The sequence below is a fragment of the Astatotilapia calliptera genome, chromosome 15 (assembly GCF_964374335.1).
Source record: "Astatotilapia calliptera chromosome 15, fAstCal68.1, whole genome shotgun sequence".
Classification (NCBI taxonomy): domain Eukaryota; kingdom Metazoa; phylum Chordata; class Actinopteri; order Cichliformes; family Cichlidae; genus Astatotilapia; species Astatotilapia calliptera.
Genome location: NC_137436.1, coordinates 27,683,460 through 27,704,674, shown reverse-complemented (window position 1 = coordinate 27,704,674; position 21,215 = coordinate 27,683,460). Strand labels below are relative to the sequence as shown.

The 21,215-nt window shown below is 45.7% G+C and overlaps 2 protein-coding genes across 3 annotated transcripts in view; one reads left to right on the top strand and one right to left on the bottom strand.

Annotated features, from left to right (window-relative positions):
* The first annotated feature begins 943 nt into the window (after positions 1–943).
* LOC113037623 (uncharacterized) lies at positions 944–21,030 on the top strand. The gene is made up of 15 exons (XM_026194893.2): positions 944–979; positions 5,296–5,408; positions 5,501–5,674; positions 11,765–11,938; positions 12,320–12,366; positions 12,476–13,014; positions 13,103–13,143; positions 13,355–13,386; positions 13,498–13,562; positions 13,854–13,903; positions 14,994–15,208; positions 16,393–16,661; positions 17,699–17,812; positions 17,905–18,046; positions 18,598–21,030. Exons 1-15 carry the CDS (start codon positions 944–946, stop codon positions 18,906–18,908), a joined length of 2,322 nt encoding a protein of 773 aa, XP_026050678.2. The 3' UTR covers positions 18,909–21,030.
* LOC113037477 (tumor necrosis factor alpha-induced protein 2-like) overlaps positions 20,358–21,215 on the bottom strand; it is a 79,219-nt gene continuing 78,361 nt past the window's right edge. For both annotated transcript variants that reach the window (XM_080289496.1, XM_080289495.1), the window contains one exon: positions 20,358–21,134. In XM_080289496.1, the coding sequence (XP_080145622.1) occupies positions 20,961–21,134 (174 nt within the window). In that variant the 3' untranslated portion in view covers positions 20,358–20,960. The remainder of the gene's footprint in view (positions 21,135–21,215) is intronic.

The following is a 21,215-nucleotide window of genomic DNA, read 5'->3' as shown; positions in this document are numbered from 1 at the left end:
TCCAAATGTAGGTGCAGAAGAAAGTCTTTAACTTCCCTTAAGTATAGTGGCAGTGGATGTGGGTTGGAGATGCAATGAGCTTGAACCTGCAGGCGACCATCTTCACTGACCACACCATCAGTGACGGAGGACTCATCTCTCCTGTTGTCCTGCAAGCAAACAATCATATTTTTTGGAACATGAACTTAATTGCTTTTGGGGCGATTGTGGCTCAAGAGTTGGGAGTTCGCCTTGTAATTGGAAGGTTGCCGGTTCGAGCCCCGGCTTGGACAGTCTCGGTTGTTGTGTCCTTGGGCAAGACACTTCACCCGTTGCCTACTGGTGGTGGTCAGAGGGCCCGGTGGCGCCAGTGTCCGGCAGCCTCGCCTCTGTCAGTGTGCCCCAGGGTGGCTGTGGCTACAATGTAGCTGCCATCACCAGTGTGTGTGAATGGGTGGATGACTGGATATGTAAAGCGCTTTGGGGTCCTTAGGGACTAGTAAAGCGCTATATAAATACAGGCCATTTGCTTTCTTAAAACATTTTTTTCTGCATTTGGTATAAAACAGACTCCAATTTGGACAATCTCAGGCTGCCTCCCCACCGGAGAGGTGACACTCAATGTCCCAATTGTCAGTCTGGATAGCCATGACTACCACCCAACACACAATAATGTCATGAAAGCATAATTTTAAAAAGGGCTATGCAAACATGGCCAATAACTTTCATTCTAATGATGTGCAAAATGATTTGGGCACAAAACAAACACTAACACTAACTAGCTAGCAAGATTATAAACCTGGTGCTAAAGTAAGAGAAGCCACAAAATCAGTTTGAATAAGAGTAAACATTTACTCACCAAGTCAGTGTATCAGGTAAAGATCCATAGCAATGACAATAATAATATCTTGAGCTGACGCTTTTCCAGGTTTAATCAACATATTCCATAACAAATACTGCCACCATGAACATGCAGACTGATCCGCGAGGGAGGAGGACGGTAGTGACATGGCATTTTCAAAACACATCTTTCATCCTTCCGCCCTGAGAAGCAAAACTTCCATCTTACTTAGTTTTTCTAAGTTAAGACAACTCAAATAAATTGAGTTTATAGTGTTTTTGCATAAAAAGTACTGGTAACTTATTTAAATCTAGTTCTAATAACAAATTGATAAAAACTGAGTTCAGCCTATTTAATATTTTTAATTAAACACAATATTATATTTTACAGTGTACATGTAAATGGAGAGTCCTCTTCACCCACTAAGGTCAATTATGGTGTTCCACAGGGTTTGGTGCTAGGACCAATTCTGTTTACATTATACATGCTTACCTTAGGCAGTATCATTGGAAGACATAGCATACATTTTCACTACTATGCAGATGACACCCAGCTCTATCTATCCATGAAGCCAGATAACACACACCAATTAGTTAAACTGCAGGAATGTCTTAAAGACATTAAGACCTTGATGGCCGCCAACTTTCTTGTTAATTCAGATAAAACTGAGGTTATTGTACTTGGCCCTGAAAATCTTAGAAATATGGTATCTAACCAGATTCTTACTCTGGATGCCATTACTTTGGCCTCCAGTAACGCTGTGAGGAACCTTGGAGTCATTTTTGACCAGGATATGTTCTTCAACGCACATATTAAACAAATATGTAAGACTGCTTTCTTCCATTTGCGCAACATCTCTAAAGTTAGAAATATCCTGTCTCAGAGTGATGCTGAAAAACTAGTTCATGCATTTATTACTTCCAGGCTGGACTACTGCAATTTATTATTATGAGGATGTCCAAAAATCTTGCTGAAAAGCCTTCAGTTAATCCAAAATGCTGCAGCAAGAGTACTGACAGGGACTTGAAAGAGCGAGCATATTTCTCCTGTTTTGGCTTCCCTTCAATCGCTTCCTGTTAAAGCCAGAACTGAATTTAAAATCATGCTCCTCACATACAAGGTCTGAAATAATCAGGCCCCATCTTATCTTAATGACCTTGTAGTACCATATCACCCTATTAGAGCACTTCACTCTCGCACTGCAGGCCTACTTGTTGTTCCTAGAGTAAAAAAAAAAGAAAAAGATGGCGCGGCCACGTCCAGACGCCTTCCTGACCGCTCTGCTCCGACTATCCACTTTTCTTGTTTTTTACTTATTTTTTGCTCTGGTTTACATCCCAAAATCCTCTAGTCTTATAGTATACGACAGCGGATCACTTGTAAACATCGGTGCCAAGGTTGCACATCTAATCTTGGACACTTTTAAACCTGACCCTTCCTGGCCGCCAGAGATTCTACGCGGCGCGGAGAACAACAAAGGACGGGCCGCTCATCCGAGGCGCAGAACAAAGAAGCGCCGGGGAAAACGCGCTGGTATTAGGAACAGACTGAGACAGCAGGCGCATCGCGCACCACTGCCCAGTATCCTACTGGCCAATGTACTATCCATGGAGAACAAGCTCGATGATCTAAGAGCAAGGGTCACCTTCCAACGTGACATGAGGGACTGCAACATTCTGTGCTTCACGGAGACATGGCTGTCCCCCACCGTGCCGGACCAGGCCGTAACTCCGTCGGATTCATTCTTTGTGCTCCGCGCGGACAGAATGGCAGAGTCGAACAAAACCAAAGGTGGAGGAGTGTGTTTCATGGTAAACAGAAAGTGGTGTGATGCCAGGAGCATTTCTACTCTCTCCAGCGGCTGCTCGCCACATCTGGAGTTCCTGAGCATTAAGTGCCGCCCTTTCTATCTGCCCCGTGAGTTCACCTCAGTCATCGCCACGGCGGTCTACATCCCACCCCAAGCGGACACAGGTATGGCTTTGTCCGAATTACATGATGTGCTGAGCTCGCTTCAAAACAAGGACCCGGGCGCAGCCCTCATTGTAGCAGGAGACTTTAACAAAGCGAACCTCAGACAAGTCATGCCAAACTTTTACCAGCATGTCTCGTGTCCAACGAGAGGGGATCGGATTTTGGATCACTGCTACACGCCATACAAGCAGGGCTACAAAGCTGTCTCACACCCGGCTTTTGGGAAGTCTGACCACAACGCCATCTTCCTCATTCCCCAGTATAAACAAAGCATACGGAGGGAAGACGTGACCACGAAGGAAGTAAAACGGTGGACTGCCCAATCAGAAGCTACGCTACAGGACGCACTCAACGACGTAGACTGGGACATGTTCAGAACATGCGCAGTCGACATCAACAAGTTTACGGAAGTAGCAGTATGCTTCGTCAATATGCTAGCAGAGGAGATTATCCCCACTGTGAGAGTCACCACATTCCCAAACCAGAAACCGTGGATGGACAGATCGATCCGCACTGCAGTAAACGCCAGGACCGCCTCCTACAACGCGGGTCTCGCCACTGGCGATATGAGCGCCTACAAAGCGGCCTCATACGGCGTGCGGCGCACGGTGAGAGATGCCAAACGCAGGTACCGGGAACGTGTGGAGTCCTGCTTCCACCAGGGCGACACACGGAGTATGTGGCACGGACTACGCACCATTACGGACTACAAAGCCAGGGACACTGCGCCGATCAACGCCGACTCTGCATTCACCAACGAGCTGAATCGGTTCTACGCCCGTTTCGAGGTTAGCCAGGCGGCTAATGCTATCTACCGCCTGACTACCGAGGACAGTGACGTCATCAGTGAGAGACCGGTGACCAGCATCGCGGAGCATGACGTCCGAGCGGCACTGAGGAGAGTGAACACAAGGAAAGCGGCGGGGCCAGACGGCATCACCGGCCGTCTGCTGCGCTGCTGTGCTGACCAGCTAGCAGGTGTGTTCACTTACATCTTCAACGAGTCCCTGGCGAAGTCTGTGGTCCCCACATGCTTCAAAAGATCCACCATCATCCCTGTGCCCAAGAACAGCAAACCCTCATCCCTGAACGATTACCGGCCAGTTGCACTGACCTCGGTAGTAATGAAGGTGTTTGAGAGGCTGCTGAAGAACATCATCTCCTCCGCCATCCCAGACACCACAGATCCGCTGCAGTTCGCCTACAGATCCAACAGATCCACAGAGGATGCCATCGCCCACGTCCTACACACCACTCTCAGCCACGTGGACAAGAAACAGGGTAACTATGTGCGAATGCTGTTTGTTGATTACAGTTCAGCGTTTAACACAATAGTGCCCAGCAGACTGTTCACAAAGCTGAGGGATCTGGGACTTAACAGCCGTCTGTGTGCATATATATATATATATATATATATATATATATATATATATATATATATATATATATATATATATAATGTTCTTCCTCTACACCCCCCCCCCCCCCCCCCAATTTTTGCACATGTCGAGGAGCGTGTCAGGCTACATTTCACTGTGTGTTATACTTGTATTGCTATGCATGTGACAAATAATAAAGAACCTTGAAGAACCTTGAAGAACCTTGAGTATTTAAAATTAGAATGGGAGGGAGAGCCTTCAGTTTTCAGGCCTCTCTTCTGTGGAACCAGCTTCCAGTTTGTATTCGGGAGACAGACACTATCCCTACTTTCAATATCAGGCTTAAAACTTTCCTTTTTGCTAAAGCATATAGTTAGGGGTGACCCTGAATCCTCCCTTAGTTATGCTGCAATAGACGTAGGCTGCCGGGGATTCCCATGATGCATTGAGTTTTTCCTTTCCAGTCACCTTTCTCGCTCACTATGTGTTACCTCTCTGCATTGAATCATATCTGTTATTAATCTCTGTCTCTCTTCCACAGCATGTCTTTGTCCTGTTTTCCTTCTCTCACCCCAACCGGTCGCAGCAGATGGCCACCCCTCCCTGAGCCTGGTTCTGCTGGAGGTTTCTTCCTGTTAAAAGGGAGTTTGGGGCAATCGTGGCTAAAGAGTTGGGAGTTCGCCTTGTAATTGGAAGGTTGCTGGTTTGAGCCCTGGCTCCGACAGTCTCGGTCGTTGGTCCTTGGGCAAGACACTTCACCCATTGCCTACTGGTGGTGGTCTGAGTGCCTGGTGGCGCCAGTGTCCGGCAGCCTCACCTCTGTCAGTGCGCCCCAGGGTGGCTGTGTATGTAGCTTGCCATCACCAGTGTGTGAATGTGTGTGTGAATGGGTGGATGACTGGATATGTAAAGCTCTTTGGGGTCCTTAGGGACTAGTAAAGTGCTATACAAATACAAGCCATTTACCATTTTTCCTTCCCACTGTCGCCAAAGTGCTTGCTCATAGGGGGTCATATTATTGTTGGGCTTTTCTCTGTATCTACTGTACAATATAAAGCGCCTTGAGGCGACATTCGTTGTGATTTGGCGCTACATAAATAAAATTGAATTGAATAGATCTAGGATCAACTCTTATTTTCAGAAGACCTGGAGGTGTTTGACCTGAAGAAACACACTGCTTCAGAGAAGACTTTTCTGAGGTTGTTGCCATGGGTAAAAACTTCCAACAAATCTCTGTAAGTGTGTAGAGACACACCTCAACATTGTTGCTTTAACTGTTTAGATATGGAATTGAAAAACCCCCTGAACATTTTCATTTTCAATTTAGGCTGGGTGGGTGTAACCTCTCAGAGAGAAGCTGTCAAGCTTTGTCCTCGGCTCTTGACACGGAGTCCTGCAGCCTGAGAGAGCTGAACCTGAGTAACAACGACCTACAGGATTCAGGAATAAAGTTTCTGTCTGCTGGTCTGGCAAGTCCACACTGTAAACTGGAAACTCTCAGGTCAATACACATTGCACATCTTAAAACAGACATGATGTACAGTATTTTTCTGCACTATAAGATGGACCTAAAGTTGTTACATTTTCACAAAAATCGACAGTGCACCATATAATCCAGTGCGCCTTATGTATGAATACCCGTTGTGCTTACTGACCTCGAACCGATTTTATGTGGTACACAGTGCTCAAAAATCGGTCAAAAATGTTTTAGCACATCTTTGGTAAGCTATGAAGCTGCACTGCTTGATGGATAGTCAGAGCAATATGGCTACTGTAGTGAGGAGCCTTGCAGAGTAATCTGGGTCCATGAATACTAACTTGAGTGACTGTACCCGGCGAGGCTCCATATTAAAAATGGAGATGAAGATAAAGAGTTCCAAGACCTGTAAAGGCAATAGAATATGTGCAAGAAACACTTACCCCCGCAGCGGTGACTTTTTATTCTAGTTTTCGTTTCTTCTATGTCTACTGATTTATGAGTCTTTTTCTGTGCTCTGTATAATCTGTCTTGTCCTGTGTTTTACTTTGAGTTATGCCACTGCTTTAGTGTCTCCCTGTGTTCCGTGTCTCCTCAGGTATTTCATGTCTGTATGTTCAATGTCCTAATTGGCAGGTTTGTGTTTCCATGTTCAGTGTGTTTAGTTTTGCTTCCCCTGTGGTGTCATGTTCATTTGTGTCAGCTGTGTTTCCCCAGGTTTTTCTACTTCCCTCATTACCCTTCTGTGTATTTAAGTCCTCTGTCTTCCTCTGTTCAGTCTCGGGTCATCTGTTTGTCTCGCTACATGCTTCTGTGAGTCTCGGCTCTTCATGTCTCAGGTTTTCCCTCCAGCTCCTGTTCATGTTCTGATTATCTCACGTTATAGTTTTTCATGTTCCTCTGCAGGCCATGTTCATGGCACATTTTTCATGTTTTATTTTTAGTTTTTCTCTAGTTTGCCATGTTTTTGTTTTGACATTAGCCCAAATAAAGGCTCACTTTTTGTTATACTTCATTTTTCTCCCATTCCTGTGCTTTGCACCACACCTCTAAACACACCATCCTGCCTGTCACACCAGCTGTGACAGGAGGATAGAAAATAAGTACTTTATATGACATTTTTGTGTCCATGAACCAGCATAATCTTGTAGCTATTAAGCAGAGTTGGGAGGAAGAAACTGTTATTTTTTTTAAAGTAAGTAGAGGTAATATGCATTGAAGCTAATTTTACTACAAATTCATACACATCGAGGGAGTTTAAGTGGACTATAATATTAAGCTTTTTCAGAACTCCAAAAATCAAAGATGAACCTAAATAATCCCGGCTCATGCTGGAGAAAGTGTGGCATTCAAATAACAGCTCACACTCATGTATTTTGGTCATGCGCCAAACTTACTGCAATCTGAAAGGATTGATGCTGTCAAAGCAGTTTTTAAAGTTAACATATCACCAGATCTCAGCTGGGTCTCATATCACACGGGCTAGAGGGATGAACTAAGATCTGCCTCCTTAATCTGTTGTTAGGATGCCTGGGTCGTCGACCCAGGGTTTTTGAGTTTATGATATTATTTATACTGTCTAGTTTTTGGTTTCTTTGAGTTCTGTCTTATGGCTTAGGTCTCTGTCTTCTTTAGTTGCTCTGTCTCCCCTATCACCTGCATCCCCTTGTCTAGTTCGCGTCTATGTGTATCTTAAGTTCCTATATCCCCGTGTTCAGTCAGTGTTTGTGTCTGCCCTGTTCCCACGTCTCTGTTCCCTCTGTAGTGCCTGCATGTGAGTCTGTGTCTTTGTTCAGTCTGTGTTATGTGTTTCCTGTTTTACTTTGAAGGTCTCCGTCTTTTCTCAGTGTGTTCAGGTTACGCTTCTTTGGTCTCGTCAGTTCTGATTTGCCCCAGCTGTGTTTCCCTCCTGTTACTCATTTCCTGATTGCTCCCTCTGTGTATTTAAGCCCTGTGTTTCTTAGTGTCTGTGTCGCGATCTACCGTTTTCTTAGCTGTGTGTTCTGTCATTCCTCTGGTTTAAGTTTGTTTTGAGTTTTTTCAGTTATGTTATATTTTTGAGTACCAAATTAAAGTCTTTTTGAGTTCACGTCTGTCTCCGGAGTCTGCACCTTGGGTCCTATTCCTGCCTGCACACAGCCACACCTAACAGAAGATCGCGACCAGAACATGGACCCAGCAGACTCCGTGTGGTATCAGCGACCCGCAGTTTCTGCCTTCCTCAAGGAGATCGTGAGGGAGGAAGCTGAGCATGCCCAGGAGCTCCAGTCACCCTTCTATGGGTCACGTTTGGCTTTGGGAGGGCCCCGCAGCCTCCAAATGGCTACGGCCGAGCCAGTGTCTATGCCTCGGGCGATCAGGTTGAGCACGTGCTCCTTCTCTCCAGTCGCTACACCTCCGCCTTCACCCCTGGATTACCAGTCCGACAAGAGAGTTAAGCGGCGGAGGAAGAGAGATTATGTGACACCGGACGTTAGACTCACTCCGCTGCAGTCCTTCGCTCTGTTTTTGGGTCTGCCGCGTTCTGAGCTTCACAAACTCTCTGCTTCCTCATCGCAGCCCGGTCCTTTGGAGGGTTCGCAGCCCAGTTCGCCACCTCCCACTTCCCGGAGGAGGCGACGCTCACACCGTCACCACTCTTTTTCTGCGGAGCAACTCCCGGTGGTGAGTTGTGATTGCTGTCGTTCCTCGGAGCTGGAGACTAACAATCATATGAACACTGCTAAGACTGAGAATATTAAGACTGTTAGACGTGGTGGTGGTAGGAAGTTAAAAAACATTTTAGAAGAGTCTGTGTTTGCTGAGCCTGCTCCTTCGCACCATTGTGTTCCTGCTCCCAGGGCAGCTCAGGCCCAGCATTCCCCTGCACCTGTTTCAGTGCTTCAGGTGAGGGAAGCTGAGGTCCAGCTGGTCCCTGCTCAGGTGTCTAGGCTGGCTGAGCCTCTGCCTGTCGCTGCACCCGTACCAGCTCCTCGGGTGGGGACTGCAGCTGCCCAGCCGTTGACTGTGCCTGTCCCGGCTCCCAGGGTGAGGATGACCGGGAACCAGTTAGCTCCTGCACCCGTACCTTCTCCTCGGGTGGGAGTGGCTGGTGTCCGGCAGGTACTTGCACCTGTTTCTGACCTCGCTGGAGGCTCAGGTGAGCCCGTCCAGCAGTTTTCTGTAGGATCCATAGGCTCAGACAACCTAGTCCAACCGTCTGCTAATCCACCACCTCACCCGCCATTACTGCCATCGTTACAACAGTCAATACAACTTAAACTTCTCTCCATAGCTCAGACATTAGCTCACCTATCGGCTCAGTCACCTGCTCAGCCACCTGTCTCCGCTGGAGGGTCCGAGGGGCCCGTTCAGCCACCTGTCTCCGCTGGAGGGTCCGAGGGGCCCGTTCAGCCTCCTGTCTCCGCTGGAGGGTCCGAGGGGCCCGTTCAGCCTCCTGTCTCCGCTGGAGGGTCCGAGGAACCGCTTCAGCCACCCGTCTCCGCTGGAGGGTCCGAGGAACCGCTTCAGCCACCCGTCTCCGCTGGAGGGTCCGAGGAATCGCTTCACCCGTCTCTTCCTGCTGGAGGATCCGAGGGGCCAGTTCAGCCTCCTGTCTCTGCTGGAGGGTCCGAGGGGCCCGTTCAGCCACCTGACTCTGCTGGAGGGTCCGAGGGGCCCGTTCAGCCACCTGTCTCCGCTGGAGGGTCCGAGGGGCCCGTTCAGCCACCTGTCTCCGCTGGAGGGTCCGAGGGGCCCGTTCAGCCACCTGTCTCCGCTGGAGGGTCCAAGGAACCGCTTCAGCCACCTGTCTCCGCTGGAGGGTCCGAGGGGCCCGTTCAGCCTCGTGCCTCGTCAGCTGGGGGTCCGGGAGGACCCAGCCAGCACGTCCTAGTGTCTGCTGATGGTTCTGGCGAGGCCGTTCAGCCACCACCGGCTCCACCGCCTGGTCCGGCCTCCGAGTCTGCAGCTCCGTCTGGTCCGGCCCTCGAGTCTGCAGCTTCGCCTGGTCCGGCCCCCGAGTCTGCAGCTCCGCCTGGTCCGGCCCCCGAGTCTGCAGCTCTCCCTGATCCGACCTCAGCCTCTGTAGCTCCGCCTGCCCGGCCTACACGTCCTGCACGTCCTGCTCGTCCTGCACGTCCTGCTCGTCCTGCACGGCCTGCACGTCCTGCACGTCCTGTCCGGCCGATGACTGGACGTCATTGCCGTCATGGACGGCCCCCTGAACTACGTCGCCGTCGGTGCCTCCCGCCCGGCCGGCCTCCTGATCTGCTCCGTCGCCGTCGGTGCCTCCCGCCTGGCCGGCCTCCTGAACTGTTTTCTGGGCTCTTGGACCATCAGCCTCCGGGCCGCCCCCCTGAACTGCCCGGGTTTGGACTATCGTGCTGTCAGCCTCCGGGCCGGCCCCCTGAACTTTTTTGAGACTATTGCCTGGGCCTCTGCGCTTTTCGTGAGCTCTTTTGTTTGTTTGCTTTTGGACTATGCCTGGGCCTTGGTGCTGTTGTTTTGGACTTTGTTCCTGTGTTTTCTTCTGTTGCTTTCCAGGCTCCGTTGTTTGTTCTTTCTTTTTTTGGTTTGGCTCCTTGTTTTGTTTCGAGCCCTCCATCCTGTTTCCCCCGCCGCCCACCCTGGTTGGGTTGTTTTTGTTTTTTTGTTTTTGATGTTTTGGTTTGGGCTGTCTGGAAGCCAGCCCTTAAGGGGAGGGGGTACTGTTAGGATGCCTGGGTCGTCGACCCAGGGTTTTTGAGTTTATGATATTATTTATACTGTCTAGTTTTTGGTTTCTTTGAGTTCTGTCTTATGGCTTAGGTCTCTGTCTTCTTTAGTTGCTCTGTCTCCCCTATCACCTGCATCCCCTTGTCTAGTTCGCGTCTATGTGTATCTTAAGTTCCTTTATCCCCGTGTTCAGTCAGTGTTTGTGTCTGCCCTGTTCCCACGTCTCTGTTCCCTCTGTAGTGCCTGCATGTGAGTCTGTGTCTTTGTTCAGTCTGTGTTATGTGTTTCCTGTTTTACTTTGAAGGTCTCCGTCTTTTCTCAGTGTGTTCAGTTTACGCTTCTTTGGTCTCGTCAGTTCTGATTTGCCCCAGCTGTGTTTCCCTCCTGTTACTCATTTCCTGATTGCTCCCTCTGTGTATTTAAGCCCTGTGTTTCTTAGTGTCTGTGTCGCGATCTACCGTTTTCTTAGCTGTGTGTTCTGTCATTTCTCTAGTTTAAATTTGTTTTGAGTTTTTTCAGTTATGTTATATTTTTGAGTACCAAATTAAAGCCTTTTTGAGTTCACGTCTGTCTCCGGAGTCTGCACCTTGGGTCCTATTCCTGCCTGCACACAGCCACACCTAACATCTGTTACTCACTTCTATCACCCAGTCACACAAACATTGTTTAACACTTGCATTGACACACTTTAATTTTGATGGATGGGCTCAGTACCTTGTCCAAAGATACTTTGAGATTGAGAAGCACGGAGCAAACCAGTGACCCTCTGACTGGTAGTAAGCTGCTTCCTGAGCCACAGTCTGCCCAGGACAATTATATTACTATTTGATTGCCTTGGAATTTGATTACGAAACTGGCCACCAAGCTCAAATCTGGCTCATCTTCAAGGAGAATCATCGCGGCTGATTTACCTATTGCTAGCATTCACTCTATTATTTAAGTTTCCATCTTACACTGACAAGGCACAGCCAGTGAAGTAGCAGTTTATCTCAGTACCTCACCAACATTCAAAAGGAGTTAAATAATGCCAAGGAGCAGGACTGTTCCGTTCCTGTAGACGGCAATGATTATTGATTTTATTCTAGCTTCATGAACCTCACAATTATCCCTCTTTACTGTTCAAGAAATGGAAACAACTGTGAACAACTACCAACAAGCTCCTGCAGTTCAGTTAACCACAAAACCAAACAGAAATAATGGAGATGGGAGTCAAATGTATGCCGGTGCGCTGCTCTTTAAAACGTGTCTGTGGTTTTAAACAGTTTGCTGCCTGCTAATGCAACCCCACACGCGGACCAGTAATGTGCTTTGATTTAAGTGTTTGTATTAATAAAACACACCATAAGTATTTTTCAAAGTAACTTCTGACACATTAAAACAAGAAACCCATGATGCAGTGAGTGTGTTGTGTCTCTGTAGTCTATCAGGGTGTCTGATCACAGAGAAAGGCTGTTGTTCTCTGGCCTCAGCTCTGAGCTCCAACCCCTCCCATTTGAGAGAGCTGGACCTGAGCTACAACCATCCAGGCGCCTCAGGAACGACGGTGCTGTCAGCTGGACTGAAGGATCCATGCTGGAGACTGGACACTCTCAAGTATGTAGAGTCCTAAGTGAACCTGTCCTTTCCTCAGGTCCTGAACCAAAGTCTTCATGAGCCATCTGATTAGTTGACAACCCGTTTTACCTCCCGAGCCCAAGTGATGTTATGAAAGGCAGAATAAATCATTCCTGAAGGTTAATTGTCAGTTTGTCCTGGAAAGGAGCGACCACAGCACAATATTTTAGAGATACTTTACTTAAGTGTACCTGTCCAGTTGTTGAAAATATTGCAAAACTTAATTTAGTCTAAGATGGAATTAAAAAAAACCAAACTAACATGACATTCATCTTAGATTCAACTTTAATTTAAGTTTATTATTTCAACACAATGTCCATGTGTGCATGCTGCAACAAGCTGTGCTCCTCCTCCTTTCAGGGTGGAGCCTGCTGGAGTCCAATGGTTGATACCAGGCCTGAGGAAGTGTAAGTGTGTTTTTCATGTGATTCATGAAAACAAAGCAGCACACATTCAACCATCTTCAATGAACAGATGATGGATCAATAACTGCAGCTGTATTATACTTTCACTCAGATTTCTGTGAACTCAACATCGACACAAACACAGCGTACAGAAACCTCAAACTGTCTGATAGAAACAGGAAGGTGACATACATGGAAGGCGATAAACTGTATCCGGATCATCCAGACAGATTCGAATGGTGCACTCAGCTGCTGTGTAGAAATGGTCTGACTGGTCGCTGTTACTGGGAGGTGGAGTGGAGTGGAGACATTTTTATTTCATTGAGTTACAGAGGAATCGGAAGGAGGGGATTCAGTAAAGACTGTGTGTTTGGATGGAATGACCAGTCGTGGAGTTTGAACTGCTCTGATGATGGTTGTTATTCTGTGTGGCACAATGACAGAGGAACTACGATCTCCTCCTCCTCCTCCTCCTCCTCAGTCTCTCACAGAGTAGGGGTGTATGTGGACTGTCCTGCTGGCACTCTGTCCTTCTACAGTGTCTCCCCTGACACTCTGATCCACCTCCACACCTTTAACACCACATTCACTGAAACTCTGTATCCTGGATTTGGATTTTGGTCATTTGGTTCTTCAGTGTCTCTGTGTGCAGTTGAGTATCACTGGTCTCTTCCTGTTATAGAAACACTTACTTATTGTGTAGAGTTTCTTGCTGATTTTGTTCCCATATCCACGTCAGGATGCCAGAAAAAGACAGCTGACCGAAAAACCTTCACACAGGTATCAAATTATTAAATGCAGTAAAACTGAACCTGAGACTAGATTATGTCATAACTTACTTCAGTTGAAAGTTTAGCTCATTCTGGTTAGTTACAGCTTAATACACCAGTATACAGCAAAGAAAGGATGTACTCTTTGTATGATGTCCAAGGGGGCAGACTAACCCATAAACTGGATCTACAGAAACAGTTACTATTGTTTGTCTCTGTAGGATTGAAGGGTTCACGATGATTAAAGCTTCCTGTGAGTACTCAGACTTAGAAGTATTTTGCTGGAAAGTTTTCAAAAATGTTAACAAGCCAGGTTCAAATTGCCCAAACCTACTGACGTCTGCTGCTGATCTTTTGTCTTTAGGTGTTTCCAGTGTAAAAGCAGACACACAGCCTGGTTTGTCAGAGGATAACACAAAGATGATCGAGGTGAGTTTCCAGATATTTAAGGACTCTAAAACACAGATTTAACAAATATCTGTTGTAGGCTGGTACTTTTTCAACTCTTTGTACAACAAACTGTCAGTACAGAAACGGATTCATCATTTCATATGAGAACTTTGTGCTGTATCCAAGCTTTGTACTCATTCCCAGCAAATACTAATTTGTAATTTTTTGACAGTTTTGTACCCTTTCAGGTACATATTGTTGATGTGATTCACGACCTAGCTTTCTTCTCCAAGTATATGTTCCTGAAACCTCTAATGTTACTTCTTTCAGTCCAGTTTCACACCTGAGGTGTACGGTGAATCTGCACACATCTTTTACAGGTAATCCTGCACAAGTCTGCATGTAACAAATCTGAAGCTCATCAGACCTCAGACTATGTCTTCCTCCTCCCGTCTCCACAGTTTCCTTCTATTGGGGTTAAACTGTCACGGTTGTTATCCTATGAGTTCTCCTTTGTATATGACTTCTTGTATTCTGAGTTCTGTTTTTGTATTCTAGTTTTGAGGGTTTTTTTCTGTCTAGTTCTTAGGTTTAGTTCTGTGCCCAGTCTGTTTCCCGTTTTACTTTGAAGGTCAACATATTCTGTTTTGCTTCCTCCCAAACTCGTCTTTGTATTTAGTGTCTGCATGTGTTCCCATTCAGTGTCGCGTCATCCCTCATTCTGGCCTGTGTGTTTTGGTTCTGTTTCAGTTTGTAGCCCTTCTAGTTTTTTTTCGGTTTTCAACTTATGCCTCCAATAAAGCAGGGGTCCTTGAGTTTAAGTTCTGCCTCCAGGAGTCTGCATATTGGGTCCTTTTCCTGCCTGCCTGCACACAGCCATGACATAAACATTGATTTGAAAGCTAGACGTGCTTTCGTGTATTTAAGTGTGGGAGGCTTAGCAGTTTGTTATCTCTCCGATGAATTTACCAACAGGACTGGAAACAGAGAGGATTTTTTATTGGGATTATATTTTTTCCTTTATCTCTTTTCTTGAAGATAAACAATAAAACCCAGAAAACAATGATAACAGGTGGCCAGGTAACAGGAGCACTGGGAGCTGTAACCCTGAACGTGGAAGAGTGACTCCAGTAGCTTTAAGGACAGAGTCAGAGGTGTCAGTCACACAGGCCTGCAGATCGGTTGGTTAGCTTGTAAACTCCACCAACAACTAAAAAACTGAAAGTTAAGTTTTCATTCACAAGATGGTTTGTATCAGGGAATATAGCAGATAAATTAGCTAACAGTTGTAGACCTAGCTGGTTGGAAACAGGAACACAGGTAGATTTTTAAACAAATGGGTTATAACCTAAAAAAGTAGGAAGCAAATAATAACAAAGGAACAAACTATATATGACCTTATTTATTCATATGCAGATATCTGTTTGTTTGCAGGTTTTAACATGGTCACTCATCTCTGCATTGCTTCAGTTTCAGGTGTCCTGGTCAAGGTGTGTTCCAGTGTACTCTGACTGGACTCGTGTTTGATATCAGTCAGCAGGCAGAGCTTCTGTACAAGACCGTCCAATGGGATGAGAAACTCCTTCAGCAGTCCAATAAGATGGCTGCAGGCCCACTGTTTAACATTAAGAGTTCAAAGGATGCAGTCCGTCAGCTCCACCTACCACACTGTGTACCAAAGGATGGTGAGCAAAGCACTCCTCATGTGGGGATGCTAATGCCCCTACAGGCTGCAGAAATTTTCCTACTGACTGCCATAATGATCACTGAGACCCTGTTAATGTCAGAGCTCAAAAGGAGACTCTTGGTTAATGTAGACTTAGAAAGAGAGCATTTTTCTCCTAAATTGGCTTCCCTTCATTGGCTCCCTGTTAAATCCAGAATTCAAAATCATGCTCCCCACATTCAAGGTCTTGAATAATCAGGCCTCATCTTATCTTAATGACCTTATAGTACCATATCATCCCATGGTACAGCCACTTTGCTCTCACACTGCAGCCTTACTTGTTGTCCCTACCCAGACCGTCACTGACCCACCGTCATGCTGAATGAGGATGTCGGTCCCTCAGGCCCCCATGTTTCTCACTGGTCAGAGACTTTAACACCAGTGGCCTGCTGGAGGTCATTTTGTAGCTCTGGCAATGCTCGTCCTATTCCTCTTTGCACAAAGGAGAAGATACTGGTCCCGCTATTGGGTTAAGGCCGTCTACGGCCATCTCCAGCTCTACTAGAGTAACTGCCTATACTTGGATTAAAATGCACAGTGTACTTTTAAAAGCAAAATCAGTCACCTCTACATATCACATAAGTGGTGCGTTTAAATATTCTCCAGAAGCCTCTCCCCCGTAGTCTGTCTGATATCTCTGTGTTGGTGTTGATAAGAACGTTTGCCCAGGATAGGCATTGCAGCTGACCAATCACGTTGTTGCGTTGTTGTAGCTTTGGGAAGTAGAAGGAAAAATTTATATTTATAATTACTTGTATTATCAAGTTAGTTTTCCTTTTCCAAATTTAGGTTACTTCTGCTAGTTTGTTAGTGACAGCATTTGATGGCATAAGCTAACTTCTTAGCTAATGTCAACTGAATGCTCAGACAATGTGAATGGTCAATAGTGATTTTGATCCTGGACCATCATTGTTATGATGATGGAGGAACACCAACACAGGGACATCAGTCTGTGTTCTCCCCACAGAGGTCCTACCTGGTAGAAATGAAGGAGACTCACTTGTGTCTCTGCAACGGGGTTTGATCCATTGCCTGACCCAGGACACCATTTGAAGTGTTTTCTTTGTAAAATCAGATTCACACTGTCATTGTAATGAGGTTTTGGGAGTCGAAGAGATATCTGCTGGCTCTTTGTTTTCACAGATCTGCTTTCCAACTGTCTGTCTGTCGTCCACATCTCTGATGGGGAAATGAACGTCCTCAAGCCCCTAAAGATCACAGACACTCATGTGATTGTGGAATTTCCTCACCTCTCTTCCTTTGGACTCGTGTGGGACATAATAAGGAGGTTTTGGAACAAGGAGAAACCAGTTTTGGGCCAAGTTTTGTTGTTCCTCCGTCTGCCAAACCCCAAAACACAGAAGCAAAACCTCAATGTGTTTCTCTTGCCAAGCAACATCCCAGTGGAAGAGGTAAAGATCTAGGAAAGGTTATACCTTTACCTTCAGTATTAATTAATTTTATCTTTCTCGGAGCTTGTCCATCTTCTGTTACTTGGGTCAAGTCAGGTTCAGAGACAGCAGAAAATACAAGTTATTCCAGGTTTCCTTCTCTTCAGAAGAATCTTCCACCTCTTCCAGGGGATCTTGGGGAGGTCCCAGACCGACTGGGACTATATATCTTGTATGGATGTTGTACTTCATGAGGTGGTTTAAGTAATACTAGGGTGCATTACAATGGGAATTTATGATAAAGAACTAACCTGCTCTAGAGGAGGTTACATTTGAGTGGAAGAAAACTCAAACCTCATTCTGCCCCTTACCATCGAATTCAGCATCATTTATGGGTGAACTGAGCATTTGTGGCTTCATGCTTGGGTTTCACTGTTGAAACTGTTGTTATTCATAGTGTTGAATTCACTACTATCATGGCTACATGGAATGGCAAAGACAGCTAAGGCTCCATGGTATTGTAGTATTTTTATATTTTGTACAACGAAATGTACAAATTACACAAACAGTGTTTCTCAGAAACATCATGTTAAAAATGGTGGTCAGAATACGTACAACTGTCCCACAGCTGGATCTTTGTCTCCGGGTTACCACAACAGCTCAGAGGCAGATGATTTACGTCTCTCGGCTAACCACTGCTGCATCTCTGCGCTGTCACAGAGCCAAGATCGGGGACCCCTGCAATCTCCAGTCATTAGGAAAACTATGTATTCCCCAACTGGTTGGTGAATGTTTGTTAGAGGTTGCTGGGTATCCCTAGTGGGAAATCAGTTGCAAAGAGGGTGAAACATGGAAAAGAGACTGTTAGTCTTAAAGTAAGAACGTTTCCTTATCACTGCATCCAGTGCAGTTCAGAGGGAGAAGATTGTCGGTTTACTTTATAATTATACTCTTTCTTTATAATTTCACTGCCTCTTAAAGAGCAGTTTTCTTCACATGTATATTTCATCATGAGGTCATTTAAAATTACTCTAGAAATAAACTTGTCATATTTTAAGGTGAGGATGAAACACAGATATTCTGACTACATCCCGGTGCCTTCCAACTGTGAATTCTTCAAAGATTGCATATACACAGTTCTGTGTCCAGTCGCCTGTAGAATCCAGCCTGAGGTGAGTAATTCATCTCTCTGTGGTGGAGCCCTTTGACACGCTTCCATCAGAGGACTCTGGATATGATGGAGACACTTGCACTGTGTTTGCAGGAGGAAAAATTTCACCTGGATTTTGGACCAAACTACCACCCAACATTTGAGATCCGCCTTCCTGCAAACACTGAAGAAGTATCGATAACAGTCAAGGACCAAATGCAGACAGATGTCTGGAGGCGGGACATTGATCTGAGCGGTAACATCACTACACCTGACACTCGATCAGAAATGATGAGAAACGGTGGTCCGTGGTAGCTTTTGAGTAATGACCAAGGATCACCCGCAAGTTTTCTTCCTCCTTCATTCTCCTCTTCTTCTTCTTTCGGCTGTTCTGTTTAGGATCATTTGCCACCATCTCTTCCTATTCCAGCATCCTCTAAACCTGTGCATGTCCTTCTTCACTCCTTCCTTCTGCCTGCAGTTTCATCTTCATTCTCCACCCTCCCTCCTCTGCACATGCTCAGACCATCGCAACCTCTCTGACTCTCAGCTGTCCCTCTGATGGACTTGTTTCCATTCTCACTGAGGCCCTGAGCACCTCCAGCTCGGCCTCCTGTCCTGTGTTCATTAAATTGTATCTCCTCATTTTGAATTTGTCTCCAGCCACGTGATTCATGCTATTACTGACAGAGTGTCTGAAGCTCAGCGACATTCAGTGCTGATTAATTACCAGCAGAGATTATCTCGATTTTTTGAAGCTGATTATTCTGCTATGAAGAAATCTACAAATTTTCTCTATTCCCTCAGATGTTGTTCAGACCAGAGACAATCGGTTGAGGCTGCAGAGCCTCCCACCAGACAAGCATTTGCTCTTCATTCGGAAGCAGTTTGTGGATCAAGTGTCGGATTCGACTTTGAACCAGCTGCTGGACAGCCTGTTCCAACAGGGAATCATAAATATGGAAGAAATGGATTCAGCCAGAATCAAACCCAGAGCTGACCGAGCTCGGGATGTGATCGATGTGGTGCGAAATAAAGGAGAAGAAGCCAGCTCATCCCTGATTGATGGCCTCCGTGAGTTGGATCCATACTTTTCTGAAACCCTGCATGTGAGCTGAGATGGAGCTTCAGCTATGTCCACACAGGAAGCTTTGAAACTGATGGTCACTGCCACACATCAAAGCTAAGAAAAGATTATCTCAGGACCCGGCCGCTTGCCTGTGTTTTTTTTTTTTGGGGGGGGGGGTTGTCCTTTTTTTTGTTGCCCACAGATGCTTGAAGTTGCTGAATCTTACTGACTTGTGGTCGCTGGGCGCCATGCCACTGCGAATCACTTCCTGTGTGGATGGCATGTGACTGTAACATCATGATGGCAGCTAATAACTTCAATGTAAACTACGTCATGAAGGTTACCAGCAACACAAAGATGCTGAAACACCAGAATCTCTGCTTTACTCTGGCACCTCCTTCCTGATGACATCACCCAGGTTGTAAAATACAGTGACCTCCAATTGGTTGACAACCAACGTGTATATTTGAATGTTGAAATTTAATGTGCATCAGTTTCTTAAAAGTAACTGAATACCCTGGAAACGCCTTACATCGTTCAGATATTTGAACTGTCGTTTGTGAAAACTTGTATTATATAAAATATAAGTAGTTACATTTCTACTTTTATATTGATTTATTGATTTGATGATGGGGTTTTATTTTTCTGCTTCACTTTTAGTAAATAAATCTAAATTATGGTGAGAAGCATGGCAGCCAAACTTGTGCTCTGACATGTTGACCAAGTTCAAATTCACCAATGACTCCGCTGAACCGACTAGGCTTCAGGTTGTTAACAGTGATGTTCATTGATGTTCACTGAGCAGAGGAAAGTTTATTGTCTTCTGGCTTAGTTAAAAAACAGAATGAATTCTTGTAAAGTAAGTAAGAGATCTGGGAGTTACAAGGATGCCAATATTTTGGCTGGTAAATCAAATGAAAATGACTCCATGAACCAACAAACCCGCAGGGAGGAGATGGTCCTGCTTCCACAATGTGAGGCGAGTGCACAAGTGTGAACGTGGGCCTGATATTAGCACCATGCTCTTCTCACACTGATTGTTATAACTCAAAAGTGTTATTGGAAGTGGCTGAGGATGCATCATTTTAACCACTTCTTAATAAATATCAACTGCTGTAGGAGGTCTGCCCAATCTTGAAAAGGTATTACTAGGTCATCCATCTTCCATCCGTCTTCTGTGGTACGTGCCTCAGCTCTCTCAAACTAAAAGTTATCCTTTTTTTCTTCAAAGGACAGTTTTATTCGCCTACAAACTTTTGATCTCATTGAACTAAAGTTATGAAAATGGCTTCTTTAGTTCTGATGCAGTCATTAGATCAGACAATATAGACCAGCCGAAGTTTCCCACATTCAGTACAGGGACGCTCATATCGGTGTTAGTGGACCGGACTCAGATAACACTGACATTATTGACCAGAAAAAGAGAGCAGATTTCTCCTATATTGGCTTCCCTTCATTGGCTCCCTGTTAAATCGAGAAATCTCTAATTTTAAGATTAGGCTTCAAACTTTCCATTTTTCTAAAGCATATAGTTAGGACTGGATCAGATGACCCTGAATCCTCCCTTAGTTATGCTGCAATAGGTCTAGGCTGCTGGGGGATTCCCATGATGCAGTGGGTGTTTCTTCTTCACTCATTGTGTCTTAATAGACCTCTCTGCATTGAATCATACTTGTTATTAATCTCTGGCTCTCTTCCACAGCATGTCTTTATCCTGTCTTCCTCCCCTCAATCAGTTGGTTTCTTCTTACTGTTAAAAGGAAGTTTTTCTTTCCCACTCTCACCAAAGTGCTTGTTCATAGGGGGTCATTTGATTGTTGGGTTTTCTCTGTATTATTGTAGGGTCTTTAATTTACAATATAAAGCACCTTTAGGTGACTGTTGTTGTGATTTGGTGCTGTATAAATAAAACTGAATTGCACAGAGGCCCAAGAGAACTTTGATCCTGCTTTAGGCCCTAAGGTGGAAATGGAGTGTTGGTTACTTTTTCTCTTGTTCTTGTAATCTGTCTCCAGTTTAAAAGTCCTGTGAGAACAACAGTGTCACGGTCTGGCTGACAGACCGTGGGGATGTGGGGAAAGGAGGACCCAGGCGCGGTGCTCTATGTATAAACAGTGTGTTTATTTACAGAGTGGAACAAAAACAACAATAAATCCCCGTGTTCTCCCAGACTCCCGTGTCGTGTCTCTGCGTGAATAGTTCGTGTCTCTGTGCTCTCCGCTCCCGTGTCAGCACCCCCCGGTGCTCGCTGCTCTTCGTGCCTTCCACGCTCCTCCTGCGGGAAACAATAGACGCAGCCGTCAGGACACAAATAACCGCGGGCATACACTTACACACATTAACTCAATTCAATGGG